General features: G+C 40.6%; 1 protein-coding gene across 2 annotated transcripts in view; it reads left to right on the top strand.

Moving 5' to 3' along the window:
• KDM1A (lysine demethylase 1A) overlaps positions 1-22,400 on the top strand; it is a 64,355-nt gene that overhangs the window by 41,204 nt on the left and 751 nt on the right. For both annotated transcript variants that reach the window (XM_004272523.3, XM_004272524.3), the window contains 11 exons: positions 484-578; positions 9,396-9,538; positions 9,916-10,006; positions 11,201-11,335; positions 12,113-12,186; positions 12,975-13,086; positions 16,228-16,360; positions 18,173-18,360; positions 18,784-18,898; positions 20,594-20,721; positions 21,414-21,560. In XM_004272523.3, the coding sequence (XP_004272571.1) occupies positions 484-578; positions 9,396-9,538; positions 9,916-10,006; positions 11,201-11,335; positions 12,113-12,186; positions 12,975-13,086; positions 16,228-16,360; positions 18,173-18,360; positions 18,784-18,898; positions 20,594-20,721; positions 21,414-21,560 (1,361 nt within the window). The remainder of the gene's footprint in view (positions 1-483; positions 579-9,395; positions 9,539-9,915; positions 10,007-11,200; positions 11,336-12,112; positions 12,187-12,974; positions 13,087-16,227; positions 16,361-18,172; positions 18,361-18,783; positions 18,899-20,593; positions 20,722-21,413; positions 21,561-22,400) is intronic.

Genomic DNA, 22,400 nt, shown 5'->3' with positions numbered 1-22,400 from the left:
TAACCTAGCGGATCCAGTTCTAGGAAATTATCCTAAGAAAATAGACAACTGGACAGTGACGTAGCAGATGTTAGAAACCACAGATTAGAAGATTAAATTATTATACAATGAGAACTATGCAGCCACTAAAAATTATGTAGCTGCATATTAACATGAAATTATGTCCACATTTGTTGCAAAGTTGGAAAAAGATCACAGAACAGTGCATGTGTTTTGATCCTTTTGTATGTATATGTCTGTAATTTTATGCACATAAAATCTAGAAGGGTCTGTAATGTTAACCAATTTTTGGTAATAGGTAATGTTTTGCTTTCTTCTTTATGCTTAACTTAAATATTTATTTTACTTTGGGCATTTTGTTGATATATAATTCATGTACCCTAAGCTTTGATATTTTAAATTTTGAGTAAAAATATTTTTGCATTGAGGTTTTTGTTCTCTTTTCATAGGTATGTTGAATTTAATTGTTGGAGTTTTTTCTAGGAGGGAATCCCATGGCTGTGGTTAGCAAGCAAGTAAATATGGAACTGGCCAAGATCAAGCAAAAATGCCCACTTTATGAAGCTAATGGACAAGCTGTAAGTTGACAACAAACTACTTTTCACAATTTCTTTGGTTCAGTCGAAAACAATTTTGGGGAAATATGTGAGTGAATATACACACATATAAATATGAACTGAGAGTAGAAATGGTGTGACATTATTGTGATTGTTTCTTAACTCTGAGCTGTATAGGAAGGGGTTATACATGCCTGTTTAGGCATTTATCTTTAAATACTTAATGAAGATTAGGCTAGCTAGGCTGTTAAGTTTTTTAGTTTTTGATGGGCTAATAGCGAAATGGTGGTACTAACCTGATGCTTAGGTAGGTTAAAGTGTTTGTTGATCAGAGGCATAGGAGCTTCCTATGGTTGGTATGATAGTAGCATGGAAGTGATATTCAGTATGGGAGAGTGAGAGTGTTTTAACAGCTGTATTATAGGTTATGTAAGTCAGTCCTAATTTTTAGGGGTCTGTGAAACTCAAAAGTTTGTATTCAGCAGAATTTTTGCCAACTCCCCTGTTAGGAGTGAGGGAGTCTACAATTCTCAGGCTATAAACACACTATCATCTTTATATTTGAAGGAAGGGAAAGCTTGCTATGTATATGGCAGTTTAGCCTACTGTTATTAAAAGTGGTTAGATTCCAACTCTAGAATTTTGTGTGATAGGTCCCATGGGACATCCTCACCTTTTCCTGTCTACCTTTAGGATATGCAGTTTATATCAGAGAAGTACAGACTTCTGGGAAATGTTTTGGTTCCCATCCCCACCATTCTGGATCCATATTTCCTCCCAGGGCTTTTTTGGGGGTGAGGGGAAAGGGCGGGCAGCCTTCTGGCAAAATAAACAAAGTATAAAGGAAAAGGATGAAGTAGAGGTTAATTCAACAATTCTATAAACTTCTATTTACCCTGCAAAGACCTGTAAAAAATAAAGAGATAAGACAGTGTCCCTGCCATGTAAGACCCCATAGTCTGGTGGTACTTGTACACAAATAATTATCTTCTCCCACCTTTTTATTATAGAAATTTTCAAACATATACAAAAGTAGAAAGAGTACTATAATGGACTCCCATTTTTCCAGTCTTGTTGAGAGCAGGGGAAGTGACATGACCAGATAGGTGTTTTAGGTAGATAGACAGTAATTTAGAGAATTGAATTGAGGAAGCAGGGTCTCTGAAGTAGATATTACATTAGTCCTCAAGAAGTAATGGAATCCAAACCAAAGATTATCACTGATCTTTGAGACACTATCTTTTTCTTTAGACTTTCCTGAATGTAGAGCAGGTTCATTTAGTCTTTCTAACAGTAAAAAGTGAGGGGTTTTTTCCTAGTAGAGATATCCGAAGAAATTGTCTGCTTTCTTGGTATTAGATAAGCTGTAAAACATTTTTTAAAACACTTGTTTCTAAATAACATACCAATATTTGCTGAAGTGTGGCCTATAGCCAGCTGCCAATCCATGAACTGTTGGTTACTAGTATGGGATGAGATATATCTTGTGCCAGAATGTAAATAAACCACATCATTTAACCATGATGTTTGTTCAGAGGATGACTTTTTTTTTTTGGTAGCAAGACTTTGTCAACGAAAGAAGTGGTGGTGCGTTTAGTTTATGTTCTGGCATAAGCTCCTTATCTCACCGGGACCAGCCCTTTGAGTAGCATTTTGGTACACAGTTGTTAAGCTGGTGTGTGGTTTTCAGCATTTTGTTGTCATTCAACTCTGATCTTTATAGTATTTTTCTAGGTTGGTTGGTTTGTATTTGGTGAAGCAGCCAAATGGTAAGGAGGATTCTTTAAGCATTCTCAAATTTGGGAAAAAATTCTTTGCATCTTTGAGTTCTGCTTGCCTTAAGTTAGTCAATCAAACATAAGAAGACATTAATATTTCTTAATCATGCTGTTCCCAGTGATCTAGCTCAGAGTAGGAATGGACAACCGGTGACCAGTAGACTGGCTTTTGGCTTATATGACAAGTACTGAGAGCTTATAGCCTGGTTAATTTATGCTTATAATCACAGATATGTGTCGTGGCTTTAGAAATCTAAGGAATAGCTCAGTCAGTTGCTTCATTCTCCCATTTTGCAGGGGAAGAATCTAAAGCACATGCATGTTTCCCTGAGGTCATTATAGTCAATAAGTTGTAGAGCCAAGGTCCGTTGTCTGGTGTTGTAGCTTTAATGCCCGCACTTGTTCTATTCTGCCTAGCTGATAGTTCAGGGAAGGTGGGAGCAGGGGTGAGTGTGCAGTTCTGACTGCCAGTGTGACTGCATCAGCTGAGTCTCCTTCTCAGAGAGCTTTCTTTTAATAGTTATTCTAAGGAGGCCCACCTAGAGTGATGATATTCACTCAGCCATTGATTTTTCTTCAGTGAACTGTTGAACGAAATGGGATGTGTTCCTCCATTCTCTGTGGATAGCCTCAGTGGAAGAGAGGGTGATTGATTTGATGGTTCTGTTGTTAGTACATAGAAATTAATTATTCCATCCTATACAAGGCCAGCAGTTAACTCAGAGTTATTAATATCATTTGTAATTTTGTCTTAAGGACATATCACCATACTCAGCCATTTTGCTGCTATAGAAAAAAAATCATGTAGTAAGTGGTTTTTGTTTTGTTACCTTGTTATTGTTTTAATAACAGTCACAAGAATCCCTGAAAGAGTTAGCCTCTCTCTTCTCTCTGGTCCTGGACTGGCAGCTAGTATGTTGAGCTTGTATGTTTGTTTTTGACGAAGGAAGCTTATTTTATGGCTTTGGTTTACTAGAACAGGCCTTTCTAATCTGGTTCTACTATAGGATATTCTTATAAATAGAAGTATCTTCCAAGCCTATAAAAACAATCAGAGGGCTTCCCTGGTGGCGCAGTGGTTGAGAGTCCGCCTGCTGATGCAGGGGACACGGGTTCATGCCCCGGTCCGGGAAGATCCCACATGCCGCGGAGCGGCTGGGCCCATGAGCCATGGCCGCTGAGCCTGCGCGTCCGGAGCCTGTGCTCTGCAACGGGAAAGGCCACAACAGTGAGAGGCCCACGTACCGCAAAAACAAAACAAAACAAAAAAAAACAAATAATCGGAGCTAATAAAGCAGGTGCCCTTGGATTAACTGATGATGGAGTTATCCTCTGAATTATGCAGTTTTAAATAGATATGGGTAAGATTGGGAAATAGGGTAATTCATATTTCAGGAGCATTTTGGGAGTCACCAGTGAGAGGACTGAAAACATGGATTGGTGGGGGAGACTGGAGAAATGACTGTGAGTGTTTTCTGCATCTCCTATACAGCTAGTAACTTGGGGGCTTTAGATTCTAGTTTTGTGTTTGACTTTTTTTGAGTAATGAAAAGGTATCTGAAGTGAGTGACTGTGTGAGAGAGAGAGACTCTGTGTGTGTGTGTGTGTGTGTGATTATTAAGTGAGATCAAAAGACTCAGTAACTACTTAGAGAAACAGAACCTGATTATGAGGAAGAAAGATAACACTTGAAAGGTAACGCATGCCAGGCTTCTTAGAAATACTATTGATTGGATACACTCAGTACCTATCATAACTTAGCAAGTTTCCACTTTTATTCATAGAGAGTGGTGCTTAAGTGGTTATACTTTTGACAGAGGTATCTTGGCCGTTTCAGTTTTCATCTTCCTTTTTGGAAACATCTTTGGTATCTTTAAGGAAGTCTTTCTCTACCCTTTAAAATCATGACTGCCAATCCCTGCTTTTTATAAATATAAAAATCTCATGCCTTCCTTTAATGTTTTTGAAGTTGCAAAATAAGTTTTTTCCCCTCAAATATAGTTATAATACTGACTTTTCTTTTCCAAACTATATTAATTTATTTAACAAGAATTTACTGAGCACCTCTGCTATATGCTAGAAGTTGCTGGAGTGCACTCCTTAGACATGCCATGTGTGCCTTCTCCACATGGCTTAGTCCCTGCTCTAGGAAAGTCAGTTATTTACATCCCCTGAAAGATTCCTTATGAGGTAAAAGAAGGAGAGGGAGGCAACAGTCTCCATTTATAGAATCACATTGAATTTTATTTGAATTAAGGATATACCTGTTGTCCTTATTCTCCCTTCAGGGTTAATAACAATCTCATTTCCCTTAGCTATTTGGGAATCTGGGTTAGAAACTCCTCAGATGTAAATTTATTTTTCCACTAATCTTTCGTTTTACCGTAATTGTAGAAGTGCATGGGGATGGGAGAGGTGGAGGTTGACTGTGGCCTCTGTTGGCCAGATTTTGCCATTACAACTTTCTTCAACGTGTAATTCTTCCTGAGGATTTCTCTGGCTAAATCTCAGAACTTTGAGTACCTGGAACCTAGGTACACTTAACTCCATTTTTGCTCTGCTGCTAGAGAACTTATGCAGACTGGAAGTATGACAGATGGGCAATGTTTTTGAAGACCTACCAAGCTTGTGATGATAGAATGCAACCAGAGGTAGAACTAAGGAGAGCTGTCCTTCCTTTGAGATGATTTCTTACAGAATCAGGGACCGTGTCCAGAAAGTTGTTTGGCTCTCCCAGAATTTATTCTGCATGAGCCAGTCACACAGGCTTCCCCACCCGGACCATGTTCAGGGATGCTCCATATAACCCATTCTCCATATATGGATGCTCCGTACAATAGGATCAAAGCAGTCAGGATTAGACCCCACTTAGAGGAGGGAGACTCACCAAATGTTTAGTCTTGAAGGAACCATTTATTTGGAGCCTTTCATTGAGAAATAAATGGTTTTGAAAAATCATAAAATCTGTTTCAAGCAATAGCCTTTTTGTTTGATTCTTTGCTAGGAAACTGTATCAAAGGTCCTTTCCCGAAAGACTGCTTCTTCGTTTGTTGTTATGTGTTGTCACTGTGTTGTAATATAGGAATCCAGCTGCGTAAAATGTGGTGCTTAAGCCTTGGTAACATTTGCTGAGTTCCTTTCTGAGGATGCAATTTAAGAATATACATTAGAACAGTCTGGTTAGGGCTTCCCTGGTGGCGCAGTGGTTGAGGGTCCGCCTGCCGATGCAGGGGACATGGGTTTGTGCCCCGGTCCGGGAGGATCCTGCGTGCCGCGGAGCAACTAAGCCCGTGTGTCACAACTACTGAGCCCGTGTGCCGCAACTACTGAAGCCCACACACCTAGAGCCCCTGCTCCACAAGAGAAGCCACCACAATGAGAAGCCTGCGCACCACAACAAAGAGTAGCCCCCGCTCGCAGCAACTAGAAAAAGCCCACGCAGCAACGAAGACCCAACGCAGCCAAAAATAAAAATAAATAAATAAATTTATTTTCTAAAAAAAGAATGAATGGTCAGGTTAAACTAAAATTATTGTGACTTGTGTTAGAGATTGCCAGTATTTCAACATCCTTTCATAATTATTTGTGGAACTAACAGAGTCCAAGGGTTCTCACCAAAGGGAAAGAAATGACCTGAAACAGGTATGTAGGGGGTGCTTAGGGTAGTCAGTTGCTAAAGTTCTTGTCATTGTCTGAGTGTGTCAAGTAGAATATATCTAATAGATTAACTTTAGAAACAGAGTCAAGGTTTAAATACATCAAAAACACATTTTGATTTTCTCCCAGTCAGTATTGGTGTCCTAATGGACAAGTATTTTATGTACTATTTTCCAAATATTTCTTTAATTTTAAAGTGTAATTTTAAAATTAATGGGAAAAAATCCAGGTTTCAAAGCTTCCCCTGGTGTCACTGACAACATTCCTATAACTGCTTAGCAGAAAATGGATGGGACCTGACTGCTGACTGGAGCCCCGAGTTAGAGGGGGTGTCCTGGAGATGCAGTCATGTCATTCTGGTATCAGATGCAGCAGTGATCTTTTGGTTTGGTGTTTGTTTGGTTTGATTGTTGTTCTTTTTCTCTTGTACTGAATTTTGCTTATTCCTCTCTGCTTTCTGCACTGTCTCCCTTTACCACCCCCACCCCCACCCAAAGTGCCTTTCTTTTGCCCATTTCTGTGCCTTGACTCTCTCATTTTAGTCTCTGTACAGTCTGTTCTTTATCTCTGTGGTGGTTGCAGCTTCTGAGCTCACAATGCTTCTGTCATGCTGTGTGTTTAAAGCCTTGATTTTACTGCCGTCTTACAAAACTAAACTTGGCTTGGCTGTGGGCTCTTATTTACAGTTTATTTCTCTCTCTGCTGCACTGGTTAAAAGGACACTGTCAAGGTATTTTTCTTTCATAATTTTTCAATTCATTTTCCTCACTGTTTACAGTAACCCATTAAAAGCCTGAAACTTAAATCTTTCCCTTCCAAAGATCCCGTCCATCATACATTCCCACTGGTTTGTTGTTGTAGAGTTGCACCTGTATGTTGGGCTGGTGCCATTTGAGTATTTGTCATTGAAAGAGCATGTAAAAAGTCAAGTTTTTTGTCGGGGGTGTGGGTGGACTAAAGGGGAAAGTGTAACGAATCAAGTGGGCTGCTCAGCAAACAGAGGGAAGAAACAAAAGGTCAAATTTGGTCCCTCTAACCTTGACAGTGTCCCTTTAAATATTTCTGTACCACACACCCTGGACCCCAGATACTGAGCCTTTGAGTGCTGCGTACTTTTTCAATATGAACTTCCCTATGTGACTGTCACTCTAGCTGTAAAGATTAGAGCTTGTCTAAAGCAAGCCATCCAATTGACACTGGAAGAGCTTTAATCTGTACCATTTGCAAACTTGGCGTATTGGCACTTTCTGTCCTATTGTAGAGGCATATGTGATCTGATCCCTCTTGCTGCTATAGCATCCTCCTGCTAGGCATTTTAGAAGCCACATGTAGAAATATCACCATTTGTACTCCAGGAAAAGCAGTCATTCATATTGCATCTGTGATCAGTGAAGAGCTCATAACTATGTAGATTTCATATTGAAAATGTGATTGTTTCCTTTTTAAAGGAGCACCAAATTTAGAACCATCTTTTGTAACATCACTGCGGGAATTAACACCAAGCAAAATTTCAGCATTGCTTTGAGCTGTTCTTTATGTGACCATCATATATAGAGTATATGTAACTGACGGGAAAGTAAATGAAATTCCTGACAAGAAGGTCACTTCCATCAGCTCTGATAGCTGTGTAATCAAAACAAGTAGCGATGTCACCAAGAACTCCTTTCTTTGGCCCTGGACTTGAATGGGTAGGTCAGATGTGTTTGATCCACCAAGTCCTAGGTACCAAGTCCTAGGTACCACCCTGATATATAAATGGCACCAAGCATCCAAAGCCTGATTCACTGCCTTATTTCTCAACATAAACCAAAAGATTCTCAGGGGTTTCTATTTCTAAGGCTAAGGGGGATTCTCTAATTCATAAAGATTTCCTGATCTCTCCCATGTGTGATCTTTTAGAACTTGATGCTTTAAAATATTATTTTGATTGAATTAGTTATAGTGTCTTGTCATAATTTACAGTTCCAAAGGAGAGTCGCAGTTCTTTTCCCTTTGTTTTGGTGCAGATTATACTTCTCACCATATTCTTTTTTGCTATACCATGGCTCATCTGCTAAGAGTTACTGTGTGACTCATCAGTGAAGGGGCAGAGGCTAGTGCTTCGAAAGCATCCATTTAATTGGGAAGGGCAAAACTGAAGGAGTTGCAGATGAGAAGCAGAGTTTTACTGTGATGATCTTGTCCATAATAGTTACCTCTAATTGTAGATCATTCTTCCTCAGCCTTAGTGATTATTAGGGCTTACTTTCATGTTTTGTTTTCTTGTTACCAATTTTAGGTTGATGGTAAAGTGAAAATCCAAATTTTGAATCCTGTTTCCCAGTTGGTGCCTAGCGCCTTTTTTTTTTTTTATGTATTTATTTGGCTGTGCCGGCTCTTAGTTGTGGCACGCGGGATCTTCGTTGCCGCACGTGGGATCTTTCGTTGTGGCATGCGGGATCTAGTTCCCTGACCAGGGATTGAACCCAGGCCCCCTGCATTGGGAGCACGGAGTCTTGACCACTGGACCACCAGGGAAGTCCCGATGCCTAGCTTTTTATGGCAAGAGATGCTTGCCTTAGACATGCTTTTTCCTTCTCGCTATTCCCATGAATTCAGCAATAGGATTGTAGATGCAGTTTACTTTGGGGCTGAATTAAGCAGTAGCAGAGGAATTTGTGTCAGCTGACTGATGGTATCACTAGGTAGGGGCACAGCAGGGATTAGGAGCATGGTCTTGCAGCTTGATGATCTGCTTTGCAATCTGTTCTCTTACTCCACAGTAGTGAGCCAGACCTGGTACCTCAGTCACTCATAGTCTAAGAGCATTGGATATTCAACTCTGAACTTAATTGGTGCCATAAAACACTATTACTCTGAGAAAGAATTAAGATGCTGTTGTGTTCTTATTAATAGCCATGAATTTCACTTCTCTCTTCCCTACTCCTACCTGAAATTGTCGTCTTTGAGGGGAAGCAGATACCTTGGGCTTCTTATTTTTTCATCCTGTCCTTATTCTGGAAGGTGCTCAGGTGTGTTAACATAGTCTTTGTTCTCTGGGACTTCTCCAGTGTGTTGTCTGCATGTCAGCCCAGCTTATCTCAGTGCATGTCAACTCCAGGGCATCTTGTGCTCCACATGACTTCACTCAGCACCAATGTGAATCCTGTGGCTGTTAATAAAGGTAGAGTCCCAGCTCTGAGGGCAAAATCGTGAGAATAGGAAAATATCTGGGCTGAAACATTTCATATCTCATTTAATGGAATTGACCACTTCATAGAAAAGACAGTTTGAATCATTGTCCTCAAAGGTTTCCCCTTTGAGATACATATTTTGACCTTTTAAACTGTAGAGCATTTGTGTTTTCATGGATGGTTATGTTTAGTCGTGTAAGGACCAACTCTGCCGTACTTCAAATTTTCAGGTTCCTAAAGAGAAAGATGAAATGGTAGAGCAAGAGTTTAACCGGTTGCTAGAAGCTACATCTTACCTTAGTCATCAACTAGACTTCAATGTCCTCAATAATAAGCCTGTGTCCCTTGGCCAGGCATTGGAAGTTGTCATTCAGTAAGTACTTTGATACCGCTTGTTGTATTATAGATTCCGTTTATAGATTTGCTATTTAATGTTTAAAGTTTTCATCAAATCTTATTTGAGCTAGTTTTCACTTATTTTCTTGTGAAATAGTTAAATCCAAAAGTAAAGCTATTTAAAATAATTACATGATCCTTAAGGCTCTCTCGATTGTAAAATTCATGTCTTTTATGGTATTGAATTAACTGTATTTAACATAGCCTAGAAAATAATTTGCCACCAGCCAACTTTCTTATTCCAAAGTATTAGAAATTTTAGAGGGCCTTGATGCCATCAAGTGTTTCTGATGGGCACCTGTCTTACTCAGCAAGGCTGGCTGTGTGGCCGGAGCATATATATTGTCTCTTCAGGTTACAAGAAAAGCATGTCAAAGATGAGCAGATTGAACATTGGAAGAAGATAGTGAAAACTCAGGAGGAACTGAAAGAACTTCTTAATAAGGTGAAATTTTATATTTTTTTCATAGCTGAAGATGCATCAGTAGGGGGAAAAGGCCTTTAATTTAGAAATTTAAAAGCATTTCTGATTTTTTTCCTCCATGGGAGAGAAAGTCTGCACAGCTCATTATTGTTAAGAAAATAATGACTAGCAAAAGGCACTGTATTATCTGTCAGTCTTTCTGTATGGCATTATTGGTAAATTGATGCTGGGGGAAATAGATCTTTCCTGTGTCAGGTTGCTGTTGCCTGTTGCAAAGCTGGCCTGGTGCCCTCTGCTGAAGTCTAGGATGAGAAGGAGATCAGCTGTGCTGGGGTTAAGTTCCCACTGATGAAGACAACATGTCAGCAGCCAGTACCATAATTCATTGGCATAATTATTTCACTTGAGGTGCCAATATGGGGATATTCCCCAGTGGTACCTATAAGGGGGCCTTTGTTTATGCCATCTTCCAGAGCCCCAGCTCCAGACTGGGAAACCATTTGTTTCTCCTCATCCTGCCAGCTGCAAACTTGGGGGCTTTATGATGCAAAATCTGGGTGCATCTTGTGACTGGACTCTTGCCTCATTCTCTCACTGTACCTCATTTCTTCATCTTGTCAAATGAAGAGGTCTCTGGCACATCTTCTTCATGGATTGTGGTATGGATGAAGTGAGAAGAGTGGCTAGAACATGGCCAGCTGGTGTGAAGCTCCCAGTCTCAAGCTTTAACCTTCACCCTAGTCTTGTGTAGCACCACCAGAAATCCGAAAAAACTAACATTGGGAATGGTTCTTTGTGTGATGATTTGACCTTTTACATATTTAAAAAACAAATCATGACAATTTGTTTCCCAAAGCAATAAGTTTAATTGGAGACAGTTTGTTTTTCCTGGTAGTTAATTTTTAATTAATTATATATTTTTATTAATGGGACATTCCTAGTTCTCCCATTTGTTTTGGAAGACAGAGCCAATCCTCCTTATCTGATAGTTATGTGATACCTCTATGTAGAGCCATATAGGATTTTTTCCTGTTTTAAAATGTCGTTAAAAAAATTTTTTTTAATATCATGATTTGGAAGAGGTATTTAAGAATTCCATAGACCTTGCAGTATAACCCTGTTTTGGTATAATAGCAGTTTAGGGGAGGAACCAAAGTACATGCTTTGGTGATGAATTACTGTCTGGAATGGTAAATTTGTATTTTTCCTTCTTAGATGGTAAATTTAAAAGAGAAAATTAAAGAACTCCATCAGCAATACAAAGAAGCATCTGAAGTCAAGCCACCCAGAGATATCACTGCTGAGTTCTTAGTGAAAAGCAAACACAGGGATCTAACTGCCTTATGCAAGGTATGGTATACATACATGCCTCATTGATTTTTACTTGGAATCCTAAGAAATAGTATAGATCTGGGAAACTTTGGAAAAGAGAGAGCCACTAGCCAATCACAGGTGCCTGTAGTAGGAAGAAGAGGGTTTGGTACACAGGAGCTGTGGGAACTTAATGGGTTAATTTTGTCTGCTTTTTCTGCAGAATTCCTGCCTTGTTTTCACAGTGTCATCCTTTAGCTTACCCACATCTCAGTTTAGCCCTCTGTCATAGTTTATCTCTGACAATTTAAAATAATGATAATGAACATGGACTTCAGAGTTATTGAATGGAGTCAAACTGTCTGGTTGAAATCCCTAACTTAGTATCTCCTAGCCATGTGACCTTAGACTCCTTAGTCACCTCATCTGTGACATGGTGTTAGTACTACCTCACTTGTAGGGGGTCTGAAGTGGTTATTCCATGCTCGGGACACAGGAAAGGCACCGGAAGTGGTAGTCACTATTCTTTTTCATCCTTACTGTGTAGCATACTAGTATGTTTCTTTATTTCCTCCTTCTGCATCCTCCCCCACCTCCCCGCCCCCACCCCCCTCAGTCTTAATTCTAGGCTAACATTGTAACTTGTCTCCGAGAACAACCATCCCTGAGCCCTGACCCAACCTCCAGCCTTCAGCTAAGGCACACTTGTAGATTAACCTGAACAGGGATATGGTCCAGGCCTTACACCTTGTGGTATAAATAACTAGGTGGGTCCCTGACCCATCAAGATCAACCCAGTTCTCTTAATTTTATCAGGAATATGATGAATTAGCTGAAACACAAGGAAAGCTAGAAGAAAAACTTCAAGAATTGGAAGCCAATCCCCCAAGGTAAGGAAAACACGAACGCTCAGAAAGATAGCTTTTACTGTTCCTTCTGTTAGATTTAAAAGAAAAATTACAAAGCACCCTGGGCTTTCATTTATGTTCAGTGAATGTATTGTAAATTGTTTAATGAATGGAAGGTATCTGTGCACATAGGACTATTTGTCAGGCTCCTTAATCCTCTGCTGTTATATTTTAATGTGTAACGGTGTCCTAGATACTTGCTAGGTATCTTTTTTTTAAAAGATAGCCTTTTCCCATAAGATTTGATACATGAATGAAAATTGTCTTTGAGTGGCGTAGAAGGTGGTATTGCTTTAAACTCATAATTCTGGGGACTAGGAAAGTATTACACTTTATTTCCATTGGGTTTTTGATAGTGAACTCTTACATGGTGACAGTGTGCTGCATGTTGCATCCAGCCTCCACATACATCTACTCTTTTCTGTAGTCAGGGATGCTACCCATTCTCGCTTAAAAAAAAAAAAGTCCATGCTTTATTCAAAATATAAAACAAAAAAAATGTTTTTAAGTAAGCTTTTATAATGCAAGGTAACAGTATAAAGAAGACTTTTTTTTTCCCGGAATTACAGTCAGGCCTTGCTTTATGGAGTAAGCTTGGCCTGCTCTAGGCAGCAGGAATAAAGGGCTTAATAAAACAGATACGGTCCTGCTTTTTGACTTAGAATTTCTTCACATAAGGCATAGTCCCACTGAGATCATCCACATCAGCCCATTGAGAATCATAGTAATGTCCTTTAATAACCTTGTGCTCCTTTGTTCTCATTTTGCAGTGATGTGTATCTCTCGTCAAGAGACAGACAAATACTTGACTGGCATTTTGCAAATCTTGAATTTGCTAATGCCACACCTCTCTCTACACTTTCCCTTAAACATTGGGATCAGGTAAAATTCCCTTACCATGTATTTTGTTGCACATGTCTTTGAGAAGGCTCCTAAGATAAACTGTTAATTTGTTTGTATGTGTGTTTTTAAACAGCTTTATTAAGATATAATTTATATTCAATAACACTCACCTATTTTAAGTGAGCAATTTGATGTTTTGCCAGACTTACATAGTCATGAACCACCACACCCACAATTAAGATACAGAACATTTCTGTCACCCTGAAAAGTCCTCTCGTCCCTTTGCAGTCAGTCCCCAGCCCTCCTGCTCCTGGCCCTATGCAACCACTGATTTGCTTTCTGTCACTATAGTTTTGCTTTTTCTAGAATTGCATGTAAATTGGACCATACAGTATATAATTGTACAATATGTAGCCTTTGTCTGTGCCTTTTGATTTTGAGATTCATTGTTGTTGTGTATATCAATAGTTTGTTTCTTTTTGTTGTTTAGTAATATTCATATCCATTGTATGGATACGGCCACAGAATGTACCCATTCACTGATACATGGACAGACATTTAGGTTGTTTCGTTTTTGGCTATAAATGATTGAAGCTACTGTGAACGTTCATGTCTTTCTCTTGGGTAAATATCTAGAAGTAAAATATTTGGGTCTGCGGGAAGTAGATTTTTAACTTTATAAGAAACTTCCAAACGGTTTTCCACATCTCATTCTCAGCAGCAGTAGTATATGCCCGCCCCAGTTGCTCCATAACCTCACCAACACCTGGTATCGCCAGTTTTTAAAATTTTAACCATTTTAATGGTTGTATAGTAGTTTTTCATTGTGGTTTTAATTTGCATTCCTGTGATGACTAGTAACGGTGAAGCATCTTTTCATGTGCTGATTGGCTATTCATATGTCAATTATTTGGTGAAAAGTCTGTTCAGAACTTTTGCCTATTTAAAAAAATCTGTCACAACATTGTTAATCAACTATACTCCAATATAAAATAAAAAGTTAAAAAAAATTAAATTTATAAAACAGTTGTTTGTCCTCCTGTAAGAGTTCATTATGGTCTGTAAATTCTGGATACAGTTCCTTTGTCAGATTTATGTTTTGAAAATACTTTCTTCCAGTCTACAACTGGCGTTTTCATTTTCTAAATGGTATCTTTCAAAGAGCAAAAGTTTTTAATTTTATGAAGTCCTGTTTATCAACTCTTTCTTTAGGCTTTGTGCTTTTTGTGTCCTGAAAAATCTTTGTCTAAACTGGGATTGCAAAAATTTTCTCCTGTTTTCTTCCTGAAGTTTTATGAGCTTAGCTCTTATGTTAGGTCTATGACCCATTTTGAGTTAAATTTTTGTGTATAGGGTTTCCCTGGTGGCGCGGTGGTTGCGAGTCCGCCTGCCGATGCAGGGGACACGGGTTCGTGTCCCGGTCCGGGAAGATCCCACGTGCCGCGGAGCGGCTGGGCCGGTGAGCCATGGCCGCTGGGCCTGCGCGTCCGGAGCCTGTGCTCTGCAACGGGAGAGGCCACAACAGTGAGAGGCCCGCGTACCGCAAAAAAAAAAAAAAATTTGTGTATAGTGAGAGGTGAGGTAGGGTTCATATTTTTCCATATGGTTATCTAATTAACTATTCTAGCACCATCTTTTTTCCTTATTTGTTTTGGAGCCTTTGTTGAAAATCAGTTCTTCCATATGCCACTGTCACACTGTCTTGATTACTTTTGCTTTATAGTACATCTTGAAATCAGGTAGTATAAGTTCTTCATCTTTGTTCTTTTTTGAAAGTGTTTTGACTATTTTAGATCTTCTATAAAGTTTTAGAATCAGCTTATCAGTCTCTACAAAAAAAATACCTTCTGGGATTGTCATCTTAACAATAGTGAGTCTTCTAATCCTTGAACATGGTATATCTCTCCATTTATTTAGGTTTCCTTTAATTTATCTCAGCAGTACTTTATAGTTCTCAGTGTACCAGTCTTACACATCTTTTGTTAAATTATTTTTAAGTGTTTTCAGTGTGATTTACTCTTGAACTGGTGAGAAATCACCAGGTTTCTTAGATGCTGAATGGAGCTGTAAATCTGAGATTTTGGCCAGACTTAAGATTGTATAGAAGTAAATATTATATTTTGCTTACATATTTTCATTTTCATTATACATTTTCCTAGTAAAATTATTTTTACTTCTTCATCTTCAGATTATGTCCTGGTATTCTTTAGAATTTGAATTTGGCAAGGATTGCACTTGCTAGTGGTACAAATCTTGTAGAATTTCCAGTTTCTTTATGGTTTTTCATGTAAATACTAAATTACCTCTAGTCACTGATCTATCATTTGATGTTGCAATATGTATTCATTTGTAATCGTTTTAAATTTTGAATGTAGGTGATGTGAACTGATCCATATGGGGAACAAATGAGTCAGTCACTAAGTAGTGAGAGTTGTGCTGCCAGCCCAGTATATTTTTATCTAATTCCTAAGAATCGTGGTATGTTTTCCCCAGGAGTTTCATGAAATTAGAAATATCGACTAGCCTTCAAAAGTTTCTCTATTTGGAAAATTTTTCAGTAAATTCAAAGACATGAAATCATTTTGGGAATTCTTCCAGGCCAAATCTTGACTTCTTCATGGATTATCTTGGGCGAATCTTTATAATCCTAGATTACGTCTGGTTTGACCAACTTTAGTTTTGGAAGTCTTCCTCAACTTTAAAACCTGTAAGTTTAAGCCATAAAAACTGATTTTGCTGTTATGTAGAAGAAAATGTAATTAGGATGGTGAATCTGATATCCTACCACATCTATAGTGCATACAAAAGCCAAACAAACTTTTATGGTATCATCTGAATTTACTGAATAAGCTTCCTTCCCTCTCCTGCCCGCCGTGGGTAGTCTGGACTTGGTGGTGTAGGACTGTGATGATAAAAAGTCTATCACAGAAGAAAAGAAACTGCCCCAATCTCACTGCCCAGAGGTAGCTATTAGTGACATTCTGGCGTTCTTTCCATTTTCCCTTTAGTTTCCTGGGGCAGCTGTAGTGGAAGACTGAGTGATTATTCTTTAATTTCTGTCTTAGAATATTGGCTTTCCACAAGCTGGTGTTTTTTCAGTGTTATTTTGTAGGACTCAATATAAATGGCATAAGTTAGATTAAGAAAGTGTGAAAATATGTTCTTTTCTGTCTTCTTTAGGATGATGACTTTGAGTTTACTGGCAGCCACCTGACAGTGAGGAATGGCTACTCATGTGTGCCTGTGGCTTTAGCAGAAGGCCTGGACATTAAACTGAATACAGCAGTTCGGCAGGTTCGCTACACAGCTTCAGGTACGTCTTTACTGGTAAGATAAATCTCTTACTTTGAAACATGGTACTGATCTTTTGTTGAGTTTGACCTACAGAAAAAATTTTAGGTACATCTCCTGATAGAATGTCTCATAAACTATGATTCCTGAATTTAAAATTTTGCATTTACAAAAGTACTGAGGCTGTAGAGCCTTTAGAGGCTCTGACCCCATCATAGTATAAACCAGAAAATTGGGGCAATTTTTAGAGTCTCCAGTTTGTGCATATTAGTTTGGTATTATAGTAAACAGCCAGGGAGTTTGGATCTAATTTTGCTAAGTATGCTCTTAAATACCAGGATTTGGGCCCCTAGGGCTCCAGTGGGACCCACCCCTTGTATTTCACCATCTGCATCTTGGTTTTTGGCTTTTCCTATTCAGGTGGGCTAACTGCTTAGGCTGGTTTCTCATTCTGGGAGCAGTTTTGCTGATAGGTTGACTTCAGAGATGAAATTGCCCTGTGATTCCTTTGGCAGTAGGCTCTGTGCTCATTACTGCTGCTTTCAGGGTGCATTTCATGTGGAGTGCAGAGAGCCCATCATCTACCCACCTTTGGAATTAATAGTCTTGAACTCCTTAAGAAAGCTAGTCACCCCCGCTCTCTAAGGGCTCTCATGACTAGTGGAGATGTGGCCACCAGTCTTGCCTTCCATGGCCCCTTTTCTAGAGTTGCTGAGATCACCACAGATAATTTTTTTAACAACCAGTGAAACAGTTTGGGTTTTTGGGGGGTTTTTGGGTTTTGGGTTTTTTTTTGCGGTACGCGGGCCTCTCACTGTTGTAGCCTCTCCCGTTGCGGAGCACAGGCTCCGGACGCGCAGGCTCGGCGGCCACGGCTCACCGGCCCAGCCCCTCCGCGGCATGTGGGATCTTCCCGGACCGGGGCACGAACCCGTGTCCCCTGCATCGGCAGGCGGACTCTCAACCACTGCGCCACCAGGGAAGCCCCTAGTGTAACAGTTTTTGATTTTAGTTTTCCCTTCAGAGGCAGCTTCTGGCTGCTGGTGTTGAGAAGATCTACAGCCTTAAATAGCCATTTGCAGGCAGGTGGAGAACAGTGAGACTAGCTTTTGTGTCATTTTCCCTAATTCTGTGGCCACAGAAAATGGGCATGTATGGAGCTGTCATACTTACTTTGAGCTATCTATGTATTTTTCAGAAATTATGTAAAGAGGCATTTACTGAAGAAAAAATTGAACACAAATGAGGGAGAATTACATTAACTTACTTTCAGTACCTTTTCTGTGGTCAGCTTTGAGCTCATTCATATCCTGGCAAGCTAAGCATCACTGTATATTCTCAAGGATAGCATGCTCTGCGGTTTTAGGCTGCATCCCTTAGATCGGCACCACAAGCTTCTGATATCATTCTTCTTTTGGTCCTTAGTGAGCGCCTAACCACAGTGGAGAGATATTGGTTCTATCGGGATAGGCATTTTACTCTTAATTTTGGTCTAAATTTACTTAACTTTGGTAAATGATAAGGTCCTATTATTAGTCCAAAAGATCCCCAGTGTATCAGTCGGGAAGGTGGGGTAGTATGGTGGTAGAGATCGAGGACTCTGAAGTTGACTGTTGGGTTTAAATCCTGGCACTTGTTACATGTATGGCCTTAGACAAGTTACTTCACCTCTGCCTCAGTTTTCTTCTGTAGAAAATGAGCAGAACTGACTTCACAAGCTTGTAGTAAGAATTAACTGAGATAGCATGTAGATTCTACTGTGCACTAAATGTTCAATACCCTTGTCATTATCATCCTTATCACCAATAAAGCCTTTTTCCTCTAACCTGTCTAGGATGTGAAGTGATAGCTGTGAATACCCGCTCCACGAGCCAGACGTTTATTTATAAGTGTGATGCAGTTCTCTGTACCCTTCCCTTGGGTGTGTTGAAGCAGCAGCCACCAGCTGTTCAGTTTGTGCCGCCTCTTCCTGAATGGAAAACATCTGCAGTCCAAAGGATGGGATTTGGCAACCTTAACAAGGTAACTTGCCCTAGGTACCTCTCTACATACCCAGTGTACAAATATCAGTCTGATTGCCCTCCACGTAGAGAGGAGAGAGGTTTGCGTTTTTGAACATTTTGCTGTGCTCTCAACTCTGTGATATCAGGGTGAGGCCTGTCAGTTCATTAACTTTAGTACCTAATTATATATAAAGTATCCATGAGGACTGTCTTCTGGGGTCACTTCTCAAACCCAAGCCTATAAAAAGAGAGTGCTAAATGTCTTCCTAAGTAGTACATTTATAATAGGGATTTCTAGGCTTATACTGAGAGTAGATTAGAAGGAACTTATTTTAGTAAGGTCTGAGGAAGAAGTACTTCCTGTTGAGGCACAGCTGTGCTTAGCTTAAAGCCATGTTCTCTGAGTGCTGTCACCAGCTTATACGCTTCTTTTTTACAATAGGTCGTGTTGTGTTTTGACCGGGTATTCTGGGATCCAAGTGTCAATTTGTTCGGACATGTTGGCAGTACGACTGCCAGCAGGGGTGAGCTCTTCCTCTTCTGGAACCTCTATAAAGGTAACGGCTTTCTAGTTTTAATCTTTATACATCCTTATAGGAATAGAGAATTAGGAATATTATACCTGCCTTCAAGGAGCTCACAACCTAGTGGGGGATACATTAAGGAGGCTGGCAGCCTCAGAACAGGGCAGGAAGTAGAGGAGTGAGAGTGAAAGCCAAGGCACTGCAAGAGAAAACATAGAAGAAGAAATCAACTCAGCCAGGGGCTCGGGCTCAGGCCCAGGGAAGCTTCCTGGAAAGGGAAACTTGTATTCCTCATTCTCAGACTTTTGTATCTGACTTGCCCCTGAATCTTTGATCACTTTCCCTAGAATGTATTTATCAAACTCCTACCTCCTGTTTTACATTCTTCTGTAATTGGGTTGCTCTTAGTTCTATATAGAGCTTTTTTTTTTAAAAGAAGTATATTTAGATCTTACCTCATTCCAAGAAAAGGATGTAAGACATCCTCCTTTGCAGCAGTATCAGGAGGCCTGGCCTTGACAGTGCAGACACATCAGTTAACCAGTTTGACTGACACGTGGTTCTTTCCATCACTCCTCACTGCCTGGTACTGAACATCCTTCGCACGGCCAGGGCCACTAACTCCGCAGAGGAGCCATTTGCTCCCTGAGCACATTGTTTCCAGCAACAGCTGAGTGCTCTTTCTCTTCCCTGATCTAGGCCATCAAGTCCTGTCAGGGCCTCACTCTCTCTCTCAGACCTGTTTACTTCTTTCCCACTGCCTACCTCCCAGTCCAGGCCACTCTTACCTCATACCTGTTCAATTGCCAATAGCCACTGACTGCTATCACCACTTCTTTCTTTTGATGGCTTTCATTATCGTGGCCATCATGAAGGCTGAATAATCTGACCCTTCTTTTCTACTCAGCTTCTTCATTGTCCATGCCCTCCCCAGCCTCCAGGCACACTTGTCTGCTCTCCTGGAATCCTAAAATGTACCGTGCTGTCTTCTGCTCTGGGGCCTCTGCATTGTACTGTGCCCTGGGCCTGGGGTGCTTTTATTTTTCTCTTTCTCTTCCTTCCCAATGTGGCATACTCTATGCAGCTTCAGGGCTTGGCCCAAATGTTACTATTTCAAAGAGACTTTCCAGGACACATGTATTCCCACTGCCTCAAATGAAATTATGTCCTTGTATTCTTTTCTCTGTAGTCTGTGTTTTCATAGCTTTTATCACAGTTCGTAATTATCTCTATGATTATTTTTGTTGTTGTTGATTTTTGGAGTATATAGTCTAGTTGATAGTTTTTATATCCCTAGCATCTAGTACTGTGGCTATCGCATAAGCCTGTTGCACACAGAGTCACGAAATGGGTGAGTAAGGGTGATGATGAGTATGGAAGGGCCTGGGATGACAGCTAAGAGGATGCAGCCCTGGTCATGGAGATGTCTAAGAACTCTGTGCCTAAATATAGGGACACTTGATAGCAAGATCTGAAGTTATATCTTCAGGACTTCTGTATTCTGCCAGGTTATAAGCAATGAAGTACATGAGTCACACTTCACTGTGGTTTGCCAGCACCCTTCTGGGGATAGGATTCAAGTTGCTGGCTCAGAAACGTGTGTCTAGCATGAGTGGTGCATGTCTGTCATCAGATTTCAAACAGCCAAGAATAATGTGAGACCTGATAAGGAGGTACTTGAGAAAAGTCTGTAGGAAAACCCTGGAATTGTCCTTTCTGTTTCTCTAGCTCCAATACTATTGGCACTAGTGGCAGGAGAAGCTGCTGGCATCATGGAAAACATAAGTGATGATGTGATTGTTGGCCGATGCCTGGCCATTCTCAAAGGGATTTTTGGTAGCAGTGCAGTGCCCCAGGTAAGTAAGTAAGGGGCAGGGGCAGGTGAGGATCTGGGGTTTAGACTAAAGCAGGGTTTGATGTATCTCGAGTTGCAGCATAGATTCTTGGTCAGGACAGTTTCAGCCAGAATTGTGTGCTGGGTTTACATTAATGCTAATGTTTAGAGTTCATGCCCTAAGTATGGGATTGAGAAAAGCCCCCAGTACATGGGCCAGGGGATTGAGAAGGCTATTTGCCGCATTTCTTTGCTTGTGTTGTCTGTTGTCTCTGCTTGTGGAATCATCCCCACCCCCAATTCCCCAACCACCTTTCAGATGAAGTGGCCAACTCCCCAAGGGAAGTCTCAAGAGAATCTCTTGGTACTTTTTTCTGTTATTCTTTCTTTAGGTCCATTGAACACTTTTAAGTCCCTGATGATTCCTTTGAGAGAAGGCATATTAATGCTTCATGTGAATTTTAAAAGGGAATAGAGATCAATCCCTGGGTAGATCTCTGGATTCATAGCGAGAAGGCAATCTGGAGGCTTCCTTGCAGCCTGAAGGCGTTTTTTTTATTTTATAGCAGCAGCATTCATCACTTGGCTAACTCTCGTGTCTCTTGCCTTTCTCTCACTTGTAGCCCCCACCCATCACAGCTTTTCCACCTTTCAGAAATGACCGATTTGTCCTTGGTGTCCAGTAATAACTTCCACTCATGGTTTCTCCTTTAGCCCAAGGAAACAGTGGTGTCTCGCTGGCGTGCTGATCCCTGGGCCCGGGGCTCCTACTCCTATGTAGCCGCAGGATCATCTGGAAATGACTATGACTTAATGGCTCAGCCAATCACTCCTGGCCCCTCAATTCCAGGTGCCCCACAGGTGAGAAACTGGCAAACTATACCTGGGCTTATTTGGAAACAGGCCAGTATCCCAGGATTTCAGGGTAAAAATAGTGCCACTGGTTTTCTTTTTAGATTTTAGTCAGTCTTAGACCCTTGGACCCTTTCAGATAACCAAAAGCAGAGGGAAAGGGAGGAGCAATATTGTTTGTGTCTAATTCGTTACATGTTGTCCTTGTCAGTCTAGACAGTCTGTGTTCAGAATGCAAGAGTCCAGAGTAAAAACCAATTACTTTTTCCTTATTCAGACTTTTGTTCCTAAAAAACAAAAACAAAACCATCTTTAATTGTGCCCCATTTTGTACTGGCTCGTAGGATTGTTGCAGGATCCCAATTACTTAGGGGCCTCCAGGAATGCCCCTGAGAAATAACCTAACGTCTTTATGAGTAGTCAGGGTTTCTCAGGACCCTGTGGTAAGCAAGGCCTGCTCTAAGCTGAGAGGCCGAAGTGTTCCAGAATGAGAACAAGTGCTGTGTTCTCTCTGGTTCAGAGTAGTCGGGAACACCACACCTCTAGTAGGGGATACATTAGGCAAAGGAAGCTCTACAACTGGGTATCCCCCAGAATTAAACCGATAAATAAACACAGATGCAGTTAAGCATCACCCTAGAACTAAGGCTGGCCTGAGTTTTTTGTTTTGTTTTGTTTTTTTGCGGTACGCGGGCCTCTCACTGCTGTGGCCTCTCCCGTTGCGGAGCACGGGCTCCGGACACGCAGGCTCAGCGGCCATGGCTCACGGGCCCAGCCGCTCCGCAGCATGTAGGATCTTCCCAGACCAGGGCACGAACCCGTGTCCCCTGCATCGGCAGGCGGACTCTC

The sequence above is a fragment of the Orcinus orca genome, chromosome 1 (assembly GCF_937001465.1).
Source record: "Orcinus orca chromosome 1, mOrcOrc1.1, whole genome shotgun sequence".
Lineage (NCBI taxonomy): Eukaryota > Metazoa > Chordata > Mammalia > Artiodactyla > Delphinidae > Orcinus > Orcinus orca.
Note: the sequence above shows the minus strand (reverse complement) of the source record. Positions and strands in the feature narration are given on the sequence as shown.